Raw genomic sequence first — 19,613 nt, forward strand, 5'->3', positions numbered from 1 at the left:
AAAAAGAGAGAGAAAAAAAAAAGGGCCTTCATAGAGTCCAGGAACAATTAGATTTAGCAAAAAAGATGAGCTATTTCTTCCTCAGAAATATCTTGTTTGGCACACAGTAAAAGCATAATAAATGCTAGGTATTGTTTTTGTTTCTTTATTCATTCAGTAAATACATATTGGTCATTAGTAAAGTCTATAACTCTTCTAGGTGCTGGTAACCCACCTCTGATGCCAGTAGAATGCAGTTTGCTTGATAAGGAGTAAACAATGAGGATGGTAGGCTGACGTAGATGATCTGGTTTTACTCTTGAGGGACACAGATGTTAGTGGAATGGACGAATTTGTAAACAAGTAACTACACATAAAGTGATGGGTGTTCACTGGAATATAGAAAATGCTGTGGACTTCCCATGTGGCTCGCAACATAACTACTCGGCATTGCTCCTAACTGGCTGTGGCTCAACCCCTAGCGCGGGAACTTCCATATGTTGCAGGTGCAGCCACTTGTTTAAAAAAAAAAAAAAGAAAGAAAATGCTGTGAAAACATGGTTGCAGGAGTAGTCTGGTGTTTGGGACAGAGCACTCATAGCAGAGAGGAGCTAGTGTTGGAATAGGTTAAAGGCTAAAGATAAATACTTAAAGTATTTTAATTTATTAATTATTTTAATTTAATTTACATTTTTTTGGGAAAACTCCACGTATGTACATATGTATCTGTGCATCTTTTTTTTTTTTTGTCTTTTTAGGGCTGCACCTGCAGCATATGGAAGTTCCCAGGCTAGGGGTTGAACAGAGCTGTAGCTGCCACAGCCACAGCAACACTAGAACTGAGCCCAGTTTGCGACCTACACCACAGCTCATGGCAATGCCAGATCCTTAACCCACTGGCGAGGTCAGGGATTGAACCTACATCCTCATGGATACTAGTCAGATTCGTTTCCACTGAGCCACAATGAGAACTCTGTCTGTGCATCTTTAAAATAAAAGATCCTGATAAATCAGGGCCACTTAATTAATTATTAAACTGCCTCTCTTACTCTTCCTTTTCAGAGATAGTCATCATTACTGTTTTTAAAAAATTTGGTATCATGATAGAATTATTCTAAACATTATATGTGTGTATGTCTGTAGATACACATATATCCCCATTTTAGAACCCAGATGGGAGTGTATTTTACACGCCATACTGCACCTTTTCCCCCCACTATATATTTTGGAGTTTATTTCCTATCTCATGCTCCAGTGTTCTACCGTAAAGCTCTCCAGTAATTTATTTAGTCCCTGATTGATGGACACTAAAGTTCTTTCCATGTACCCTTTAACAATTAGAAAAACTTTCAAACACATAAAAATAATAAGAATAATATGCATGTTCTTACACTAAAAATAGCTTCAACGCTTATTTTTATTTTATTTTATTTATTTATTTATTTTATTTTTTTCAGCCATGCCATGGCATGCAGAGTTCTTAGGCCAGAGATTGAACTTGAGTCATAGCAGTGACAGTGCTGGATCCTTAACCCACAAGCCACCAGGGAACTCCATCACTTATTTTTAGAGTTTGGGTTGCCTGGTGAGCAGACTGAGATTAGGTGCGTAAGTGCTCTTAGTACTGAGATCAGGGAAGGAAGCAGATTGGCTAGAAGAAGTTACACCTTGTTGAGTCTCAGTGGAATCTCAGTTGACCCTAGTTCCTCAGATGGAATGACCCATCAGAACTGTCCTGAATCCATATGAGGGGGCCTGGCCTTTAGTGTGTATTCCTGAACTGATCAGTCATTGGATGTGGGCTGTCCCACTGGAAGGGGACAAGGTATCACCCTTTGTCTGGGGCAGCCCTTAGTGGGGGCTGACAACCCCATGCTCTCAGCAGCTGGGGTAATAAATCCTTTATTCCTGAGGTGGACCTGGACACATGCCACCCATCACACTTACGATGCTGTTTCATCATCATCCCTTTACCCTCACCCACATGCCAGAGCCCAGACATCAGATCATTTTTATCTATAGAGACTACACGTCTACCTGCTTTTGAGTTCTGTGTTTTAGTAAAATCTTGATTAACCAGATTGACTGGAGAATGAAGGTTTCTGATAAGCAGAATTTTGTAGTAAATGAAGATAACATAGAATAGGGAAGGATGTTTATTTCATTAGGAATTGAGAGGTCTGTGTATGCCTCTGAGCTCTGAGGTCAGTTTGTGGTGTGATTTTGAGAGAGATGCTAATAGATCTAAATATCCACCAGAATAAAGGTGGATAATGAGCTATATTTCTCTTCATTTCCAGATTAGGAAGCCAGTTTTTGTTTTGTTTTTGTTTGTGTGTTTGTGAATTACAAAGGGTTTTCTTTTACAACTGCTTAAATATAAAAAACAAAACAGCAGGAGGTGGATCCATATTTCATTAACTTTTGCAAAGACTTGGTTCACTGATATAGGCAGCGTGATTGGATTTTCCATTTTTATGTGGAACAGTTTTTGTTGAGTCCTCTGGTGCTGTTTTGTGAACATATTTTCTGAGTTATAATTTCTCGGAGACTAGATTATGCCTCTCTTCCTCTGTTGCCTCATTTATGTTCTCATTTTCCTCCCCCACCTCTACCCCCCACCCCCCATGCTTGCTTCCTCTCTTTCCCTATTCCTTGGAAAGGAATAGTCATTTCATGTCTTTTTCCTGCCTCTGGCCTTACATATCATCAAATCCTGTGATTTGCCGTTCTTCTATAATGGCTTATATATATTTTTTCTTTTTAAAACTCTTAGCATTTTAGCTAAACTTCTTTTCACTGTGTAGAGGCTTATTGCAATAGCATCATATTTGGTTTCCCTGTCTGCAGCTTTTTTCTCTTTGTTAATCCAAGCTTCATACCATCTCAGATAGTTTTATTTTATTTTATTTTTTTAATTTTTATTTGTTGTTGTTGTTGTTGCTATTTCTTGGAGGTTCCCCGGCTAGGGGTTGAATCGGAGCTGTAGCCACCGGCCTACGCCAGAGCCACAGCAACGAGGGATCCGAGCCGCGTCTGCAACCTACACCACAGCTCAAGGCAACGCCAGATCGTTAACCCACTGAGCAAGGCCGGGGAGTGAACCCGCAACCTCATGGTTCCTAGTCGGATTCGTTAACCACTGCGCCACGACGGGAACTCCTCAGATAGTTTTAGAAGTTCCCTGGTGGCTCAGTGAGTTAAGGATCAGGCATTGTCACCATTGTGGCTCGGATCACTGCTGTGGCACCGATTCTATCTCTGGCCCAGGAACTTGTGTCCACCAGTGTGGACAAAAAAACAAAATAGTTTTGGCATACTGTTGATAGATAGCTACTCACAAGATGATTTAGTCTCTTTAAAAATCTGGTCCTGCTTAAGACCATTGTGAAAACTTGTAGTTATCTTCTCCCTTCTTAAAACTTAAATTCATATGGAGTTCCCGTCGTGGCTCAGTGGTTAACGAATCCAACTAGGAACCATGAGGTTGTAGGTTCGATCCCTGGCCTTGCTCAGTGGGTTAAGGATCCGGCGTTGCCATGAGCTGTGGTGTAGGTTGCAGACACGGCTTGGATCCTGCGTTGCTGTGGCTCTGGCATAGGCCAGTGGCTATAGCTCCAATTAGACCCCTAGCCTAGGAACCTCCATATGCTGTGGGTGCGGCCCTGAAAACGACAAAAAAACAAAAAAACAAAAAAAAAAGAAAAAAAGAACCCCTCGCCCCCAAATTCATAAATTCTGGTTAAGTAGAATCATTTATCTCACATATTAGAATCTGAAATTATTATTTTTTAATTAATCAATGAATTTTATTACATTTATAGTTGTACAATGATCATCACAATCAGATTTAGAATCTGAAATCATCAATCACTTTGCTGGACATCAGTATCTTCATAATAGTGCCTATCCTTTAGGTAGAGGACCTTTGGTGTTTTACATTGCTTTTTCTTTACTTCTGTTCTCAGAGTACCTTTGTGTGAAACCTGTGTCAAAATCTATGTTATGTTTCTATCAACTTATCCTAAAATATTGTATCTCTAAAATACAATATGTTCACATACATCTTATTATTACCATTCTCACAACTGCTACCCTTCATCATAAATTTATCAAAGACATCCTATGTGGCAGATACTATGCTCCACATCATATGGTGGTGAATACATAGGTGTGGTTCTCCTTCTTGGGGAGCTTAAAGAGTAGTGGGGGCACAGCCATTAAACAGAGAAGCCCAGAAATAGTAACAAGAGGTTGTGACACATTTAGGCACCATCATCCTTTACCAGCAGTAGAGGATGCCCTGTTGCTCTTCAAACCCCGAGTTTTATCTGTCTCTGCTGTATTTCAGCTGGAGTGATCTTTCTGAGAAGCAAATCCAGATTTAAAATAGTTGACCTGTTTCCCACTGCTGTCAAGTTAAACTCCAAATTCCTTAAGATGGCTTAAGAGGTTCTTTATGATTTGGTGTATGCTGACCTGTTGGTTCTTGTCTCCTTGTTCTGCCTTTGCACTCTGAATGCCAGCCCTTCTATTTTCACTGTTCAGAAAGAGTTGAGATCTTGGAGATTTCTTATCTTGGGGACTTAGAATATGTGATTCCTTGAGCTTCTTCCTTGAGTAATTGCCACTCATTCTCACGTACCATTTCTTCCAAGAATCTTTCCTGGATCCATTGAAATCTAGGTTAGGAAATCCATCTTTCATGTCTCCGTAGGTCTCGAGATTTCTCCTGTTATCACACTCTGTGGTAGTTGTTTACATGTGTGTAAGCCCTGTTTGTGTCTATTTTATTTATTGTAATACCATGGTATAGGCACAGAATGAAAACTCGAGAAATGCTGCTCCAAAATGTGTGCTAATTATTGTTATTATGAGGTCAGCATTTAATCTGAAAGCTGTTTTAGTATTGAGATTGTAGTTTGTGGCATTATTTCTAATAAATCATGCAGAATCAAATTGTCATGTTTGCAAATAATAGAATTGTTGATAAGCATACATAGCAGTACTTTTATAATATTGTGTCAGAAAATTGATGAAAGATACTGAAAAGTCCTGTTGAAAAGTCCAACATTATTAAATATTAAGTGGTAGTGCTGGAGGAAATCAGTAGATAGGGAAGCAGAATGTGAAGAAGTAGCAAAATCTGTGGTTTTTTAAAAAATTGAAATTTACTGGAATTCCCTTCTTGGCTCAGTGGTAATGAACCCAACTATTATCCATGAGGATGTAGATTCCATTCCTGGCCTCGCTTAGTGTGTTAGTGATTCACCGTTGCCGTGAGCTGTGGTGTAGGTCGCAGACACAACTCAGATCTCATGTTGATGTGGCTGTGGTATAGGCCAGCAGCTGCAGTTCCAATTGGACCCCTAGCCTGGGAGCTTCCATATGCCTCTCAGGTGTGGCCCTAAAAACAAAACAAAAAATTAAAATTCACTAAGCACTGGCCATGTGCTGGGTATTTTACTAGTTGCATAACATATGCGATTCCGCTTAACCTTTAATGACAGCTTTTTGAAAGGAGGGTATTTTTTGTCCATCTTTTTCAGATGGGGAATCTGAGACCTAAAAGGGTAACTTTTCCAAGATTGCATAGAAGAACCAGGGTTTGAACACAGTTCTTCTGATTGTGAGTTCAGTGTTCTTTCCATTACTTTTTTTGTCATTGTTGACTAAAGTAGTTTTATTTCTGTATAGAAATGAGAAATAGGTGAAATTTGGTGAAATAGAAAAATATAGGAAATTAAGGTAACCAAAAGAGATTACTCTCAGACCCCTGTTCTTTATCATTTGATTTTTTTTATTTAAAAATGATTGAGAATTAATTTTATGAATACCTCTTGATGAGAAAACTAAGCCTCAGAAATGATATGATATGATCAAAGGCTGCATGGTTAGTGGCAAAATGAGGAGTAGAATCTAGAACTCCTTTATTTGACTCTAAAACGTTTTCATTAAAAATAATTGTGGAGTTCCCATCGTGGCGCAGTGGTTAATGAATCCGACTAGGACCCATGAGGTTGCAGATTCGATCCCTGGCCTCACTCAGTGGATTAAGGACCCAGCGTTACCGTGAGCTGTGGTGTAGGTTGCAGACACAGCTCGGATCCCGCATTGCTGTGGCTCTGGCGTAGGCTGGCGGCTACGGCTCCGATTAGACCCCTCGCCTGGGAACCTCCACATGCGTCGGGTGAGGCCCTAGAAAAGGCAAAAAGATCAAAAAAAAAAAAATTGTGTTTAATAGCTAATGTCTAAATGTAATTTTAAGCTAGATATGATACAAACATAGATGAAAATTGAATGTTCCTAGTATTCTTCTGTTTTCAAAAGCATCTAGTCTTACAGCATATTTATTTATAACTCTAAAATTTGGAGCTGGCGGAGTTCCCGTCGTGGCGCAGTGGTTAACGAATCCGACTAGGAACCATGAGGTTGCGGGTTCGGTCCCTGCCCTTGCTCAGTGGGTTAAGGATCCAGCGTTGCCATGAGCTGTGGTGTAGGTTGCAGACACGGCTCGGATCCCGCATTGCTGTGGCTCTGGCGTAGGCCGGTGGCTACAGCTCCGATTCGACCCCTGGCCTGGGAACCTCCATATGCCGCGGGAGCGGCCCAAGAAATAGCAACAACAAAAACAACAACAACAACAACAAAAGACAAAAAAAAAAATTTGGAGCTGGCATTTCCTCCTAATGTATTAGTTGCAAAATATGAATATATTATACACAGTGTTTTTGTGATTTAATAAGAATTTTCTTTAGGAGTTCCCGACATGGTTCAGTGGTTAACGAACCTGACTAGTATCTATGAGGACGTGGGTTCGATCCCTGTCCTTGCTCAGTGGGTTTAGGATCTGGCGTTGCCGTGAGCTGTGGTATAGAGTGCAGACTCGGCTTGTATTCGAGTTGCTGTGGTTGTGGCGTAGGCTGGTGACCTCTAGCCTGAGAACCTCCATATGCTGAGGGTGTGGTCCTAAAAAGACGAAAATAGATAAATAAATAAATGAATGTAGTTCTATTTACTGGCAATAAAGTTAGAAAACAAATTAAAAAAAGAATTTTCTTCAGAATATACAGTTAATACTATATCAGATTAATTATTCGATCAGTCACTTTTGCTTTGGGCCTTTTTCATAAAAACATGATTTTTTAAAAATCCTAGTGAATTCTATTCTAGGATTTGTTTCCTTTCCATTTAATATAAAGCTTTTTGGGAACATACTCGATTCCTTCAAGTAGTAGGTAAAAATGTTGCAAACAAGGGATTATTAGCTGATAAATAGAGTAGTTGAATCATGATGGTTGAAAACTGCACACTGCATGCTCTGGATTTATATTGCCTATTATTCCTCTTTAAAAAACTTTCTTGTGGTGCCAATTTAGTGTCTTGGTTTATCCATTATTTAATTAAAAAAAAATTCAAACTTAGATCCCTTTGTCCTACCTAATTAGTTACTGGCTAATTTGCCCATTTTTTGTTTTGATTGGTTCCTTAGCACTAGATTGACTTGGTTACCAATTCTGTGGTAGTCTCAGTTAATCCTTCTTAGAGGTATTTGACTATTCTATCATCAAAAGCTATGTTATCCTTTAGTTTACATTTTTCATTAGTGCTTTGGTGGCTTTTCTAAAGTTTCACTTTTATTTTATTATTATTATTTTTTTAAGATAACTAGAAAAAGTGTTTATGACATAATTTGGTCATAGAATGAACTAAAGATGACTTGTCCTTTCTTTCTTTAAATTTATCCAAGTTACATATTCACATGATATATAAATCTAGAAGACTATTATACAAAAAAATATGAAGAGGGAATTCCTATTTGGCCAAGCAGAAATGAATCTAACTAGTATCCATGAGGACACAGGTTTGATTCCTGGCCTCGTTCAGTGGGTTAAGGATCCAGTGTTGCCATGAGCTGTGGTGTAGTTCGCAGACGTGGCTCTGATATCTCGTTGCTGTGACTGTGGTGTAGACTGGCAGATGCAGCTCCAATTCAACCCCTAGCCTGGGAACTTCCATATGCTGTGGGTGCAGCCCTAAAAAGACAAAAAAAAAAAAAAAAGAAGAGAGAAAAATGTGTTGAAAGCCCAAACATCTATGGCATAATAATTGAGGATTACATTGAATTTTAGGCAATTCACTAGACATCCATTGGTTTGGTTATACGTGACAACTACCATGGAAGGCAGAGATTGTGTATCTTAGTTTAAAGTAAATAAATTAGGAGTTCCTGTTGTGGCACAGTGGAAACAAATCCAGCTAATATCCATGAGGATGTGGGTTTGATTCCTGGCCTCACTCAGTAGTGGGTCGGGGGTCCGGTGTTGCTGTGTCTGGTGTAGGCCAGCAGCTTTGGCACTGATTTAACTTGACCTCTAGGCTGGAAACTTCCATATGCCTTTAGTGTGGCACTAAAAAGCAAAAAAAAAAAAAAAAAAGAGTAAATGACTTAGTCTCTAAAAAGGTCATAATCATTACATCACAGAAAGCGTTCTATACATCATATTTACTTATAATGAAGTTTTTTTTAGTAGATGTTCCAGAAATTTCTGTTGCTTTGTTATTATACTATAACTAGATTTCTAGGTTTTAAAGACTTAATATCTTAATTCCAAACACATTGAAATATGTTTAGGTCAAAACAAGTACCAAAAGTGTTATGTCTTTTCTCGGATTCAGAAATTTATGTTAGGGGAGTTCCCGTGGTGGCGCAGTAGTTAACGAATCTGACTAGGAACCATGAGGTTGCGGGTTCGATCCCTGCCCTTGCTCAGTGGGTTAAGGATCTGGCATTGCCATGAGCTGTGGCGTAGGTTGCAGACGCAGCTCGGATCCCTCGTTGCTGTGGCTCTGGCATAGGCCAGCGGCTACAGCTCTGATTGGACCACTAGCCTGGGAACCTCCTTGTGCTACGGGAGCAGCCCTAGAAAACACAAAAAGACAAAAAAAAAAGAAATTTATGTTAGGATCTTGTAGTCTTTCAGACTGTCACAAAGAAGTGTGTTTACTTATGTGCTAAAGGGAATTATAAGCTCCTAAGAAAAAAATATTACCTCTGATCTGAGAATAATTTGTTTCAGTGGAGAATATCTTACTATACTCTAGTAAAGTCAGAATGCATGTAGTTTTTCATTATTAGGTACATGTCCAGTTTAGTATATGTGGCATTTAATCACATATACTTCACAGTATTCTTCCTTCTTGCTAGTGAGTAGACATGTTTGCATTTTTCAGGAGAGAATAACTTTATGTTTTCTACCAGAAAAGTGTTATTTTCTCCGAAAAATGATAGGATGAATTCAAAATCTTTCAGGAGATAGCCACAAAATTATTTGATTTCTATTTGATTTCCTCTTTTGTTAAGAAGATTAATTTTGTTTGGTTAACCTTGATGTTGGACTAACTTACATTGATTTATATTGAGAAATAAGGTTGGCAAAATCTCATTACAAAGCTACTTTGGCCCTAAATCTCTTTGAGAAATAACATTGGTTTTAGATTGCACTTTTTTTTTTTTGCCATTTCTTGGGCCGCTCCTGCGGCATATGGAGATTCCCAGGCTAGGGGTCTAATTGGAGCTGTAGCCGCTGGCCTACGCCAGAGCCACAGCAACGTGGGATCCAAGCTGCGTCTGCGACCTACACCACAGCTCACGGCAACACCGGATCGTTAACCCACTGAGCAAGGGCAGGGATCGAACCCGCAACCTCATGGTTCCTAGTCGGATTCGTTAACCACTGCGCCATGACGGGAACTCCTAGATTGCACTTTTATACCAGTAATGTTTAATCAAAACTAGAAAAGTCTGTGTTCCACAAATTGATATATGAATTAAAAAAAATTTTTTTTCGAGTTCCCATCATGGCGCAGCGGAAATAAATCTGACTAGGAACCATGAGATTGTGGGTTAAATTCCTGGCCTCACTAAGTGGGTTAAGGATCCAGCGTTGCTGTGTGAGCTGTGTGTAGGTTGCAGACCCGGCTTGGATCTGGTATTGGCTGTGGCTGTGGTGTAGGCCAGCAGGCCAGCAGCAACAGCTCCAACTGGACCCCTAGCCTGGGAACCTCTGTATGCCGCAGGTGCAGCCGTAAAAAGACAAAAGACAAATAAATAAAAAATAATTTTTTTTTTTTTTTTGTATTTTAGGGTCATACCTGCTGCCTATGTAAGTTACCAGGTTAGGGGGCTAATTGGAGCTGCAGCTGCTGGCTTATGCCACAGCCACAGCAATACAGGATCTGTGACCTACACGACCTACACCACAGCTTACAGTCATGTTGGATCCTTACCCCACGAGCAAGGCCAGGGATTGAACCTGAATCCTCATGGATACTAGTCTGGTTTGTTACTGTTAGGCCACATTGGGAACTCCTGATATATGAATTTGATGCAGCTCTAATCATAATCTCAGCAAGCTTTTTTGGAGATATTTACAAGCTGATTTTAAATTTGTAGAGAAATTAAGAAGACCTAGGGATTTCCCATTTTGGCTTAGTGGGTTAAGAACCAGACTAGTATTCATAAGGATGCAGGTTTGATCCCTGGCCTTGCTCAGTAGTTTAAGGATCCGTCGTTACCAAGAGCTGTGGCAGAAGCTGAAGATGCGACTTGGATCCCGCGTTGCTGTGGCTGTGGCGTAGGCCCTGCTTCTCCATTCAATCCCTAGCTCCAGGACCTTCCATATGCTGCAGGGGCGCTGATAAAAAAAAGAAGAAAGAAAGAAAGAAAGAAATTCAGAAGACCTAGACTATCTAAGGAATCTTGAAAATAAGAGCTAACACATTTCAGTGCTAGAAGGAAATATCACTATTTTCTTTTGGGCTGTAAATGTCTTGAATTCTCTTAAAAGTTAAGGAGAACTAGCTTTTATATATTGGACTTATATAAAACTTAAATATACACACATTACACAGTGCCCAACCCAAACCCTCTAAGTCATATTCTTCTTTTTATGTGTTGGCTGACTAATGATGAATTTTAATACCTTATACCGGTATCCGGGTATCTGGAGGGGCCTGCCCACGGGCCGCAGGGTGAAGGTTGTATTTGTCTCCCTGTCCTCTTCCCATCCTCAACAAAGTCCTCCCTCCCTCACTTAGGGCAGCCTTAAACTTTTTCCTTTACGGTAATTTCTTATCATTCTTCTTACCTTTTCATTTATGCCATGGGTATTATTCATACAAAATCTATGGGTGCAGTATATTTGAGTGTGCAGTTAGGAATACTGTACATTTATGTGTAACAAAACTCAAAAACCATGGCCTTAAACTAGTAGGAAGTAGGAAGTTTAGAGTTAGAGGAGTTTTTATAAAGGCTGAGCTCTTCAATTTTTTGAGTATTTTTGAGTTCTCCTAACACAGCATCTTAGTAAGGATGTCGAGATAAGGAGACTAGAATGTCCTTGACAGTTTTCTCTGCCTCCAGTTTTTCTCTGCATGTGGAAGTTCCTAGTCCAGGGATCAAACCATCGCTACAGAATCGACTTGAGCCACAGTAGTGACAACACCAGATCCTTAACCCACTATGTTACCAGTGAACTCCTGCTTCCAACTTTTGGATATTTTCAAAACCCATTTCCCCACAACTCTGATTTAACACCCTCTTACCTAGGAGGCTTTCATATGCGTGCGTTCTGAGATATCGAAGTGCAAATCTATTTCTCCACTTGAGTCCTATAGGACTCAATAAGACTTCTAGTTCCTTCCCATTCTAGTCAAGATCTGGAATCTTATTCTGTTTCTTTTAATACCGTCTTCCAGTTGTCACCAGGCTCTTTTGATTAATTAGTATTTATTTGGAAATTATTTCTGTTTATTCTCCTGTGTTTCACTGGAACCACCCTATCCCAGCAGTAAGACATGTCAGTATCAGCTGCTGATTGTGATTTCCCATTGCAGCTTCATTTCAGGTATTCTTTATGATTTTCACCTTTTAAATGTTTCACTTAGCAGATACTTTCTATTTAGAACTAGCATTGTGTATTATTTAAGGACCTTTGTTTGACAGGGTGTATATATCTGGGGGTCAGGACAGCTTAGTTTTTTCAGTCTAATGTCCTTGGAATACAGCAGTAAGTTTTGGATTCTGGTTCCCAATCTCCTCACCCCCCCCCCAAAAAAAAAAACCACTCACCTTAGTTGGGCCGAACTTCTTACCTAATTCCTCAAATAATCAGTTGTAATAGCAGATAAACCTCTGTAATGTGATCCCCTGGAAAAGATACAGTGAAGTTCTTTACCATTATTTCCTAAGGGAGAATGGCTTTTTGTATAATTAATTAATTTTAGGCTATGTTCTTTTAAAAGGCTATTTCCCTGTTGTGAATTGAATTGTATTCCTCTAAAATGCATATGTTGAAGTCTACACCAGGGAGAACATGACCTTATTTGGAGATAACAGTCTTTATGGAGGTGATCAAGTTAAATGAGGTCATCAGGGTGGGTCTTGATCCAATGTGACTGAGTCCTTATCAAAAAGGGAGAGATAGGCACATAGGGAAAAAGTCTTGTGAGCCTGAAGATGGCCTTCCTCAAGCCAGGGGGAGGGGCTGGAGCCTTCCCTTCACAGCCCTCAGAAGGAACCAGCTCTGACACCTTGATCTCAGACTTCTCACTCAAGAACTGTGAGACAGCAAATTCTGTTCTTTAAGCCTCTCAGTGTGTGGTTAGGATCAGTGTGTGGTCAGGATCAGTAGGAAACTAATCCCTTATGAAGATTCTTTAATTGACCTTAACAAGAATTCTTTTCAGATTCTAACTGAGGGTCAATTCTTGATTTTTGTGAGAATGTGAGGTTTGTTTCAGTTTCTGGAGAAGCTGAGTTAGAGATGGTTTGTTTTCTTTCGTTTTCTATTACCTTTATCAGGTTATGGATGATTATTTTCACTTGTTTTAAGGGCTATGAAATGCATTATTCTCCCAGGTTTCCTTGAGCTCCTTGTCACTTGAATGAGAGAGGAGTGCTCTTTCCTATTGCATCAGAACAGGGCCATCTCCCTGAGCTCACATATTCCTTCGTGCTGAATCTATATTTGCATTTCCTTCACGTTAGGCAGGATGCATTGAATTCCAGTCCTCAAATATCCAGAGAAATGGTGTTCTTTTCATATCTCACCATATTGTGTTCAATGCTGTGAGCTTATTTAATTGAGAGAAATCTTTGGTGATATAACCTAAAACTGAATGTTGTCACCATGGAAAAATGAACTCCTTCTAGATTCTCTTTTTGAGAAAATCACTGTTGCATGTGTTATTCAGTCAGTAACATGCTGTCTCAGATTTGTTAAAATTGGCTCAGTGCTTTGTTCAATTTTCTGATATTAAATAGGAATATGGAAATATTTGTTAGTGTCATGGTAGTCTGTGAATTGGTAAACATGATAAATATTGGGTTTTATAAATAGGAAGAGAATTTGAATTTTTTCCCTTACATGTATACCTTTTACTTGCAGCAAAAAAAAAAAAAAAAAAAACCAAAAAACGAAGTTTTGAGGGAAACAGTTTGATGAAAGCCATGAATTCTAAAAAATAAAATACATATACAATCTTATATGTATAGATTGTGTTTAGTAAACATTCACGTCATTTGTAATTTTTTACCTGCCATTTCCTTTCCAGTGACGTTGTTTGTTGGGAACTCCCAGTGACTGTTTTTTAAAAGGGATTTTAGTTTTAGTTTTTATTTCTTTCTTTAAAGAGTGTAAGTAGTGGGTTAAAGAAGATTTTTGCTGGAGTTCCCGTCGTGGCGCAGTGGTTAACGAATCCGACTAGGAACCATGAGGTTGCGGGTTCGGTCCCTGCCCTTGCTCAGCGGGGTGACAATCCGGCATTGCCGTGAGCTGTGGTGTAGGCCACAGACGCGGCTCGGATCCTGTGTTGCTGTGGCTCTGGCATAGGCCGGTGGCTACAGCTCCGATTCGACCCCTAGCCTGGGAATCTCCATATGCCACAGGAGCGGCCCAAGAAATAGCAAAAAAAAAAAAAGATTTTTGCTAAAGCAACCAGTAATAAGACCATGGATATTAAATGAAGGTGGCTCTTCCTTTAAGTCTTACTGAAAATTCCTTGGGATAATCTTTGCATTCTAAAGATTTTAGACTTATACACCTATCTTTTGTTGCCAATTAAAAATCAAGCCTATTGGTGACTCCTTGTGTCTCAGAAGGTCTGGTAGAGTCTTCTATATTCTATGGAGCACTCTTTTGATTATTCCAGTTTTCATTTCTCTTGAACATCTCTGAATTAGTATTTGTCTTTAACCACACAGTTTATAACACTTAAATCTAGTTGTTTCTCTACCTAGATCTTGGTTTTGTCATATGAAAGAATAATTCCTTATATTTGTGCTTCAAAAGGTATACTCTAGTATGCACTGCTTAATTGATTATTCATCTCAAATTTAAACTTTTACCAGAACTAAATTTTGATTATGCAGAAAGTTGAAAGTGAAGTTTTACTTCCCTCAAGTTTCAGAGTTTACAATAAAAGACATTCATGGCTTTGAGACATAATAGGTTTGTAGTAAATATGGTAAAGGAGTTTCTCAGTGAACAGTATTCCTTTTAATGTGTAGAACACTGTGAAACGACATTCAGTTTTTCTTGGACATTGCTGTTTATTATTGGTTTGGAGACTTAAGATTTGGAGAGCTCATTTGCCTTTGGTAGCATAGCAGAGGGTAAGACCACAGGTTCTAAGTCAAGATGCCTGGGTCCTGATTGGAGCTCCATGACTTCGCTTTTCACCTTGTGACCCTTTATGACTGTCTTTATAAAAAAGAGTGATAATAGTACTTACTGCATGATTTGTTGTGAGTATTGAGATTTTAGATTTTATATACTTTTACACATGTGTTTTATTTACCTTATAATGTTTTGTTTATATGTATAAAAAAATGGTTCTTGGCACATAGGAGGTTCAAGTTGGCCTCATAATAAAAATGTATGATATGTTTTAGAAGGAAACATTGTAACATTTGACATTATTCTCGTAACATTTCCAGGTTTGAAAGCACAATGGCAGGAAACAGCCTTGTTCTACCCATTGTTCTTTGGGGTCGCAAAGCACCAACACACTGCATCTCAGCAGTACTTTTAACAGATGATGGGGCCACAATCGTGACTGGATGCCATGATGGACAAATATGTCTCTGGGATCTTTCAGTAGACCTGGAGGTGAGTGAGTGCCTCTTGTACTCTTTGCATACAAGAAACTGCTTAACAAAAAAATAATACAATTCCAGAATGATACTTGACCTCATAATATATTTTCTGTGAGATAAATTTTGACTATTCAGATTGATTATTTACATTATTCATCAGAGTTCTGCTGGCTTTTGGCTATTTTCAGTTATAATATCTACGCTTATGTGGCTTAATATGTCACATTTACGATTTTTCAAAGATTTCTACCCATATTGAAGGAGGTTTCCAAAAAGATATTAAAAAACAATTTTGATCATTGATATTTTCTAAGATCAATGTCTGGAAGAGAAAAAAACTTTTTGTAAAATGTAAATTTTGTTGTACTTATTTTAAGAGGCACTGTGTATTTACTGCTGTTGTTTAGCACTGTGGAGTGTGCTGTGGAGTGCTCGGTGTGCTCTGCTCCTGGGTCTGTCCATTTTTTTTTAGGGTGTGCCTGTGACATATGGAGGTTCCTTTGCTAAGGGTTGAATCAGAGCTGTAGCTGTGGCCCACAGCAATGCCCGATCGCATTTGTATCTGCAACTTGCTCTGCAGCTCGTGGCAACACTGGATTCTTAACCCATTGAGTGAGGCCAGGGAGCGAACCTGCATCCTCCTGGATACCAATTGAGTTTTTAACCCGCTGAGCCCCAACAGGAACTGCTCGTTGTCCATATTTTAACTTCTAATTTCTGATAGCGCTTCTTAAGAATTTTTCTTTAAGGAGGAGTTACTGTTGTGGCTCAGCAGGTTAAGAACCCAACTAATACTCATGAGGATGCAGGTTCGATCCCTGGCCCTGCTCAGTCGGTTAAGGACCTGGTGTTGCCATGAGCTGCAGTGCAGGTCCCAGATATGGGTCCGGTCTGGTGTTGTTGTGGCTGTGGCATAGGCTGGTAGTTGAAGCTCTGATTTGAGCCCTAGCTTGGGAACTTCCATATGCTGTAGGTGCAGGACTAAAAATAAAAATAAAATTAAATTAAAAAAAGAATTTTTCCGTAAGGAGGAACAGAGAAAATGATGGTGTTTGGCATGGAATGTAGGGGCAAGAAAGTTTATTTTTTAAATAAACTTTTTTCTCCCTTCCTTCTTTTCTTTCTCTTTCTTCCTTTTTGTAGCAGCCTTATTGAAATGCCATGCCATTCACTCATTTAAAGTGAGCAAGGAGTTTTCACTGTGGTGCAGTAGATTAAGAATCTGACTGCAGCAGCTTGGGTCCCTATGGAAGCACGGGTTTGATCCCATCTCAGTGGGTTAGGGATCTGGCATTGCTACAGCTGTGGCTTGGATTGCAGCTGTGATGTGGGTTTGGATCCTGGCCTGGGAACTTTCCAATGCCTCAGACACAGCCAAAAACAAAAACAAAAACCCTCCAAAAACCATCCTTGTCTTGTTCTTGGTCTTAGAGGAAAGTCTTCTAGCCTTTTACTGTTGAGTATGATGTTATCTGTGGGCTTGTTGCATATGGCCTTTATTATTTAGGGTACATTCCTTCTATACCCAGTTTATAGAGAGGTGTTTTTTTTTTTTTTTTTTTGTCTTTTGTCTTTTTGTGGCTGCACCTGCAGGATATGGAGGTTCCCAGGCTAGGGGTCTAATTGGAGCTGTTGCTGCTGGGCTACACCACAGCCACAGCAATGCCAGATCCGAGCTGTGTCTGCGACCTACACCACAGCTCACAGCAACACCGGATCCTTAAGCCACTGAGTGAGGCCAGGAATCAAACCCGCAACCTCATGGTTCCTAGTTGGATTCATTTCCACTGTGCCAAGACAGGAACTCTGAGAGTTTTTAATCATGAAAAGATGTTGAATTTTGTCAAGTGCTTTTATGGCTTCTTTTGAGATGATTATGTGTTTTTTATACTTCATTCAATCATTTTTATTCATTTTTCTATATTTTGGTAGTACAGTCCAGTTCTAGTTACTTTATGACTGAAAACGGAAATTTTTTCCTTTTTTTTTTTTCTGTTTTTGCCATTTTCTTGGGCTGCTCCCGCGGCATATAGAGGTTCCCAGGCTAGGGCTTGATTCGGAGCTGTAGCCACTGGCCTATGCCAGAGCCACAGCAACAAGGGATCGGAGCCTTGTCTGCAACCTACACCACAGCTCACGGCAACGCCGGATCGTTAACCCGCTGAGCAAGGGCAGGGACCGAACCCGCAACCTCATGGTTCCTAGTCGGATTCGTTAACTACTGAGCCACAACGGGAACTCCTGAAAATGGAATTTTCTAGCAAAGCCATGTACATTGAAAGTAAAACATACAATTAGTAAATTTGATTTTCTTGGGCAAAATTAAAGAATTGACCAGAGCATTTTTTTCCCCCAGTGGAAGAATACAGAATCTGTATAGAAGTGGGGTTAGATGTATGTGAATATTTTGGATGTATGAGAAAACGTCTAGGCCTATTCTAACCATAAACAGTAATTGTATTTTTCTTTAATTGTAACTATACAAGGAGTTCCTTTCGTGGCTCAATGGGTTAAGAACCTGACATAGTATCTGTGAGGATGTGGGTTTGATACCTGGCCTTGCTCCGTGGGTTAAGAATCTGGCATTGCCACAAGCTGCAGCATAAGTCACAGATGTAGCTTAGATCCAGTGTCACTGTGGCTGTGGTGTAGGCCTACAGCTGCAGCTCTGATTCAGCCCCTAGCCTGGGAACTTACATATACTGCAGGTGTGGCCATAAAAACGAAAAAAAAGGAAGAAGAAAAAAAATTGTAACTATGCAAAAGATGGCTAAGATGATTTTGATTTTTTGCAAAATGGATACCTTGAAAGAGGCTTTAAAGGTATTAATCATATTATTTGTTTGTTTTGTTTTGTTTTTTAGGGCTGCACCTGCAGCATATGGAGGTTCCCAGGCTAGGGGTCTAATCAGAGCTGTAGCTGCCAGCCTACACCACAGCTACAGCAACACCAGATCTGAGCCATGTCTGTGACTTACACCACAACTCATGGCAACGCCGGATCCTCAACCCACTGATCGAGGCCAGGGATCGAACCCACAACCTCATGGTTCCTAGTCGGATTTGTTAACCACTGAGCCACAACGGGAACTCCGGTTATATATTTTTTATATCTTGTACATATGTTATAAATATTATTTATATGTATTAAATAATTAATTAAGAAATATATCCTGAAGGTACCTAAGGCCCTAAAGTAACCTGAAGTAATAGCATACCATTTGGTACAAAGTAGATGAATTTGGGGGCTGATTGCCAGACTATTTTAGAATAGTGAGTATTAAGCTATCCTTTCATAATGAACTATTCACTAAATCATTAGTCTGTGAAGGTTATTATTAGTTCCTGATAGTTAATTTTTTTTTTTTTTTGCCATACTCGTGGCATATGGAAGTTCCTGGGTCAGGGATCAAATCCAAGCTGCACCTGCCACCTGTGCCATTGCTGTGGCAACCCTGAATCCCTAACTCCCTGTACCGGGCCAGGGATCGAACCTATGCTTCAGCAGCAACCCGAGATGCTGCACAGACAAAACTGGAGCCTTAACCTACTGCAGCACAGTGGGAACTCTTCCTGATAGTTAATGTTGATATCAACATTTGGCAGGGTAACTGTTTTCTGTTTTTTGTGTTTGGGGATGTCAATCTAAAGACTCTAAATGTCCTTTTAGATCATGGGAAGTATTATTTTATTTTTTTGGGACTTTTTTTAGGGCTGCACCCACGACATATGGAGGTTCCCAAGCTAGGGGACAAATCAGAGCTGTAGACGGCGGTCTTCACCAGAGCCACAGCAGTGCCACGATGGGAACTCCACTGCACCATGATGGGAACTCCAAAGTATTATTTTAAAAATAAGTGAAGGCAAAATCAAATACCTCGGAATACACCTGACCAAGGAGGTAAAGGACCTATATGCCGAGAACTATAAAACCTTAATCAAAGAAATCAAAGAAGATGGAAAGAAATGGAAAGATATTCCATGTTCCTGGATTGGGAAAAATCAATATTGTAAAAATGGCCATACTACCCAAAGCAATCTACAGATTCAATGCAATCCCTATCAAATTACCCATGACATTTTTCACAGAAGTAGAACAAACAATCCAAACATTTATATGGAACCACAAAAGATCCAGAATCGCCAAAGCAATCCTGAGAAACAAAAACCAAGCAGGAGGCATAACTCTCCCAGACTTCAAGAAATACTACAAAGCCACAGTCATCAAAACAGTGTGGTACTGGTATCAAAACAGACAGACAGACCAATGGAACAGAATAGAGAACCCGGAAATAAACCCTGACACCTATGGTCAATTAATCTTTGACAAGGGAGGCAAGAACATCAAATGGGAAAAAGAAAGTCTATTCAGCAAGCATTGCTGGGAAACCTGGACAGCTGCATGCAAAGCAATGAAACTAGAACACACCCTCACACCATGCACAAAAAGAAACTCCAAATGGATGAAAGACTT

The 19,613-nt window shown here is 39.7% G+C and overlaps 1 protein-coding gene across 4 annotated transcripts in view; it reads left to right on the forward strand.

Annotated features, from left to right (window-relative positions):
• Positions 1-19,613, forward strand: part of WDR7 (WD repeat domain 7) — a 383,251-nt gene that overhangs the window by 16,616 nt on the left and 347,022 nt on the right. For 3 of the 4 annotated variants that reach the window (XM_047765569.1, XM_047765544.1, XM_047765560.1), the window contains exons 2-3: positions 5,529-5,608; positions 14,981-15,152. In XM_047765569.1, coding sequence (XP_047621525.1) covers positions 14,994-15,152 — 159 coding nt within the window. In that variant the 5' untranslated portion in view covers positions 5,529-5,608; positions 14,981-14,993. The remainder of the gene's footprint in view (positions 1-5,528; positions 5,609-14,980; positions 15,153-19,613) is intronic. The other variant, XM_047765552.1, reaches the window with a different exon arrangement.

This window comes from Phacochoerus africanus, chromosome 2, assembly GCF_016906955.1.
Source record: "Phacochoerus africanus isolate WHEZ1 chromosome 2, ROS_Pafr_v1, whole genome shotgun sequence".
Taxonomy (NCBI): domain Eukaryota; kingdom Metazoa; phylum Chordata; class Mammalia; order Artiodactyla; family Suidae; genus Phacochoerus; species Phacochoerus africanus.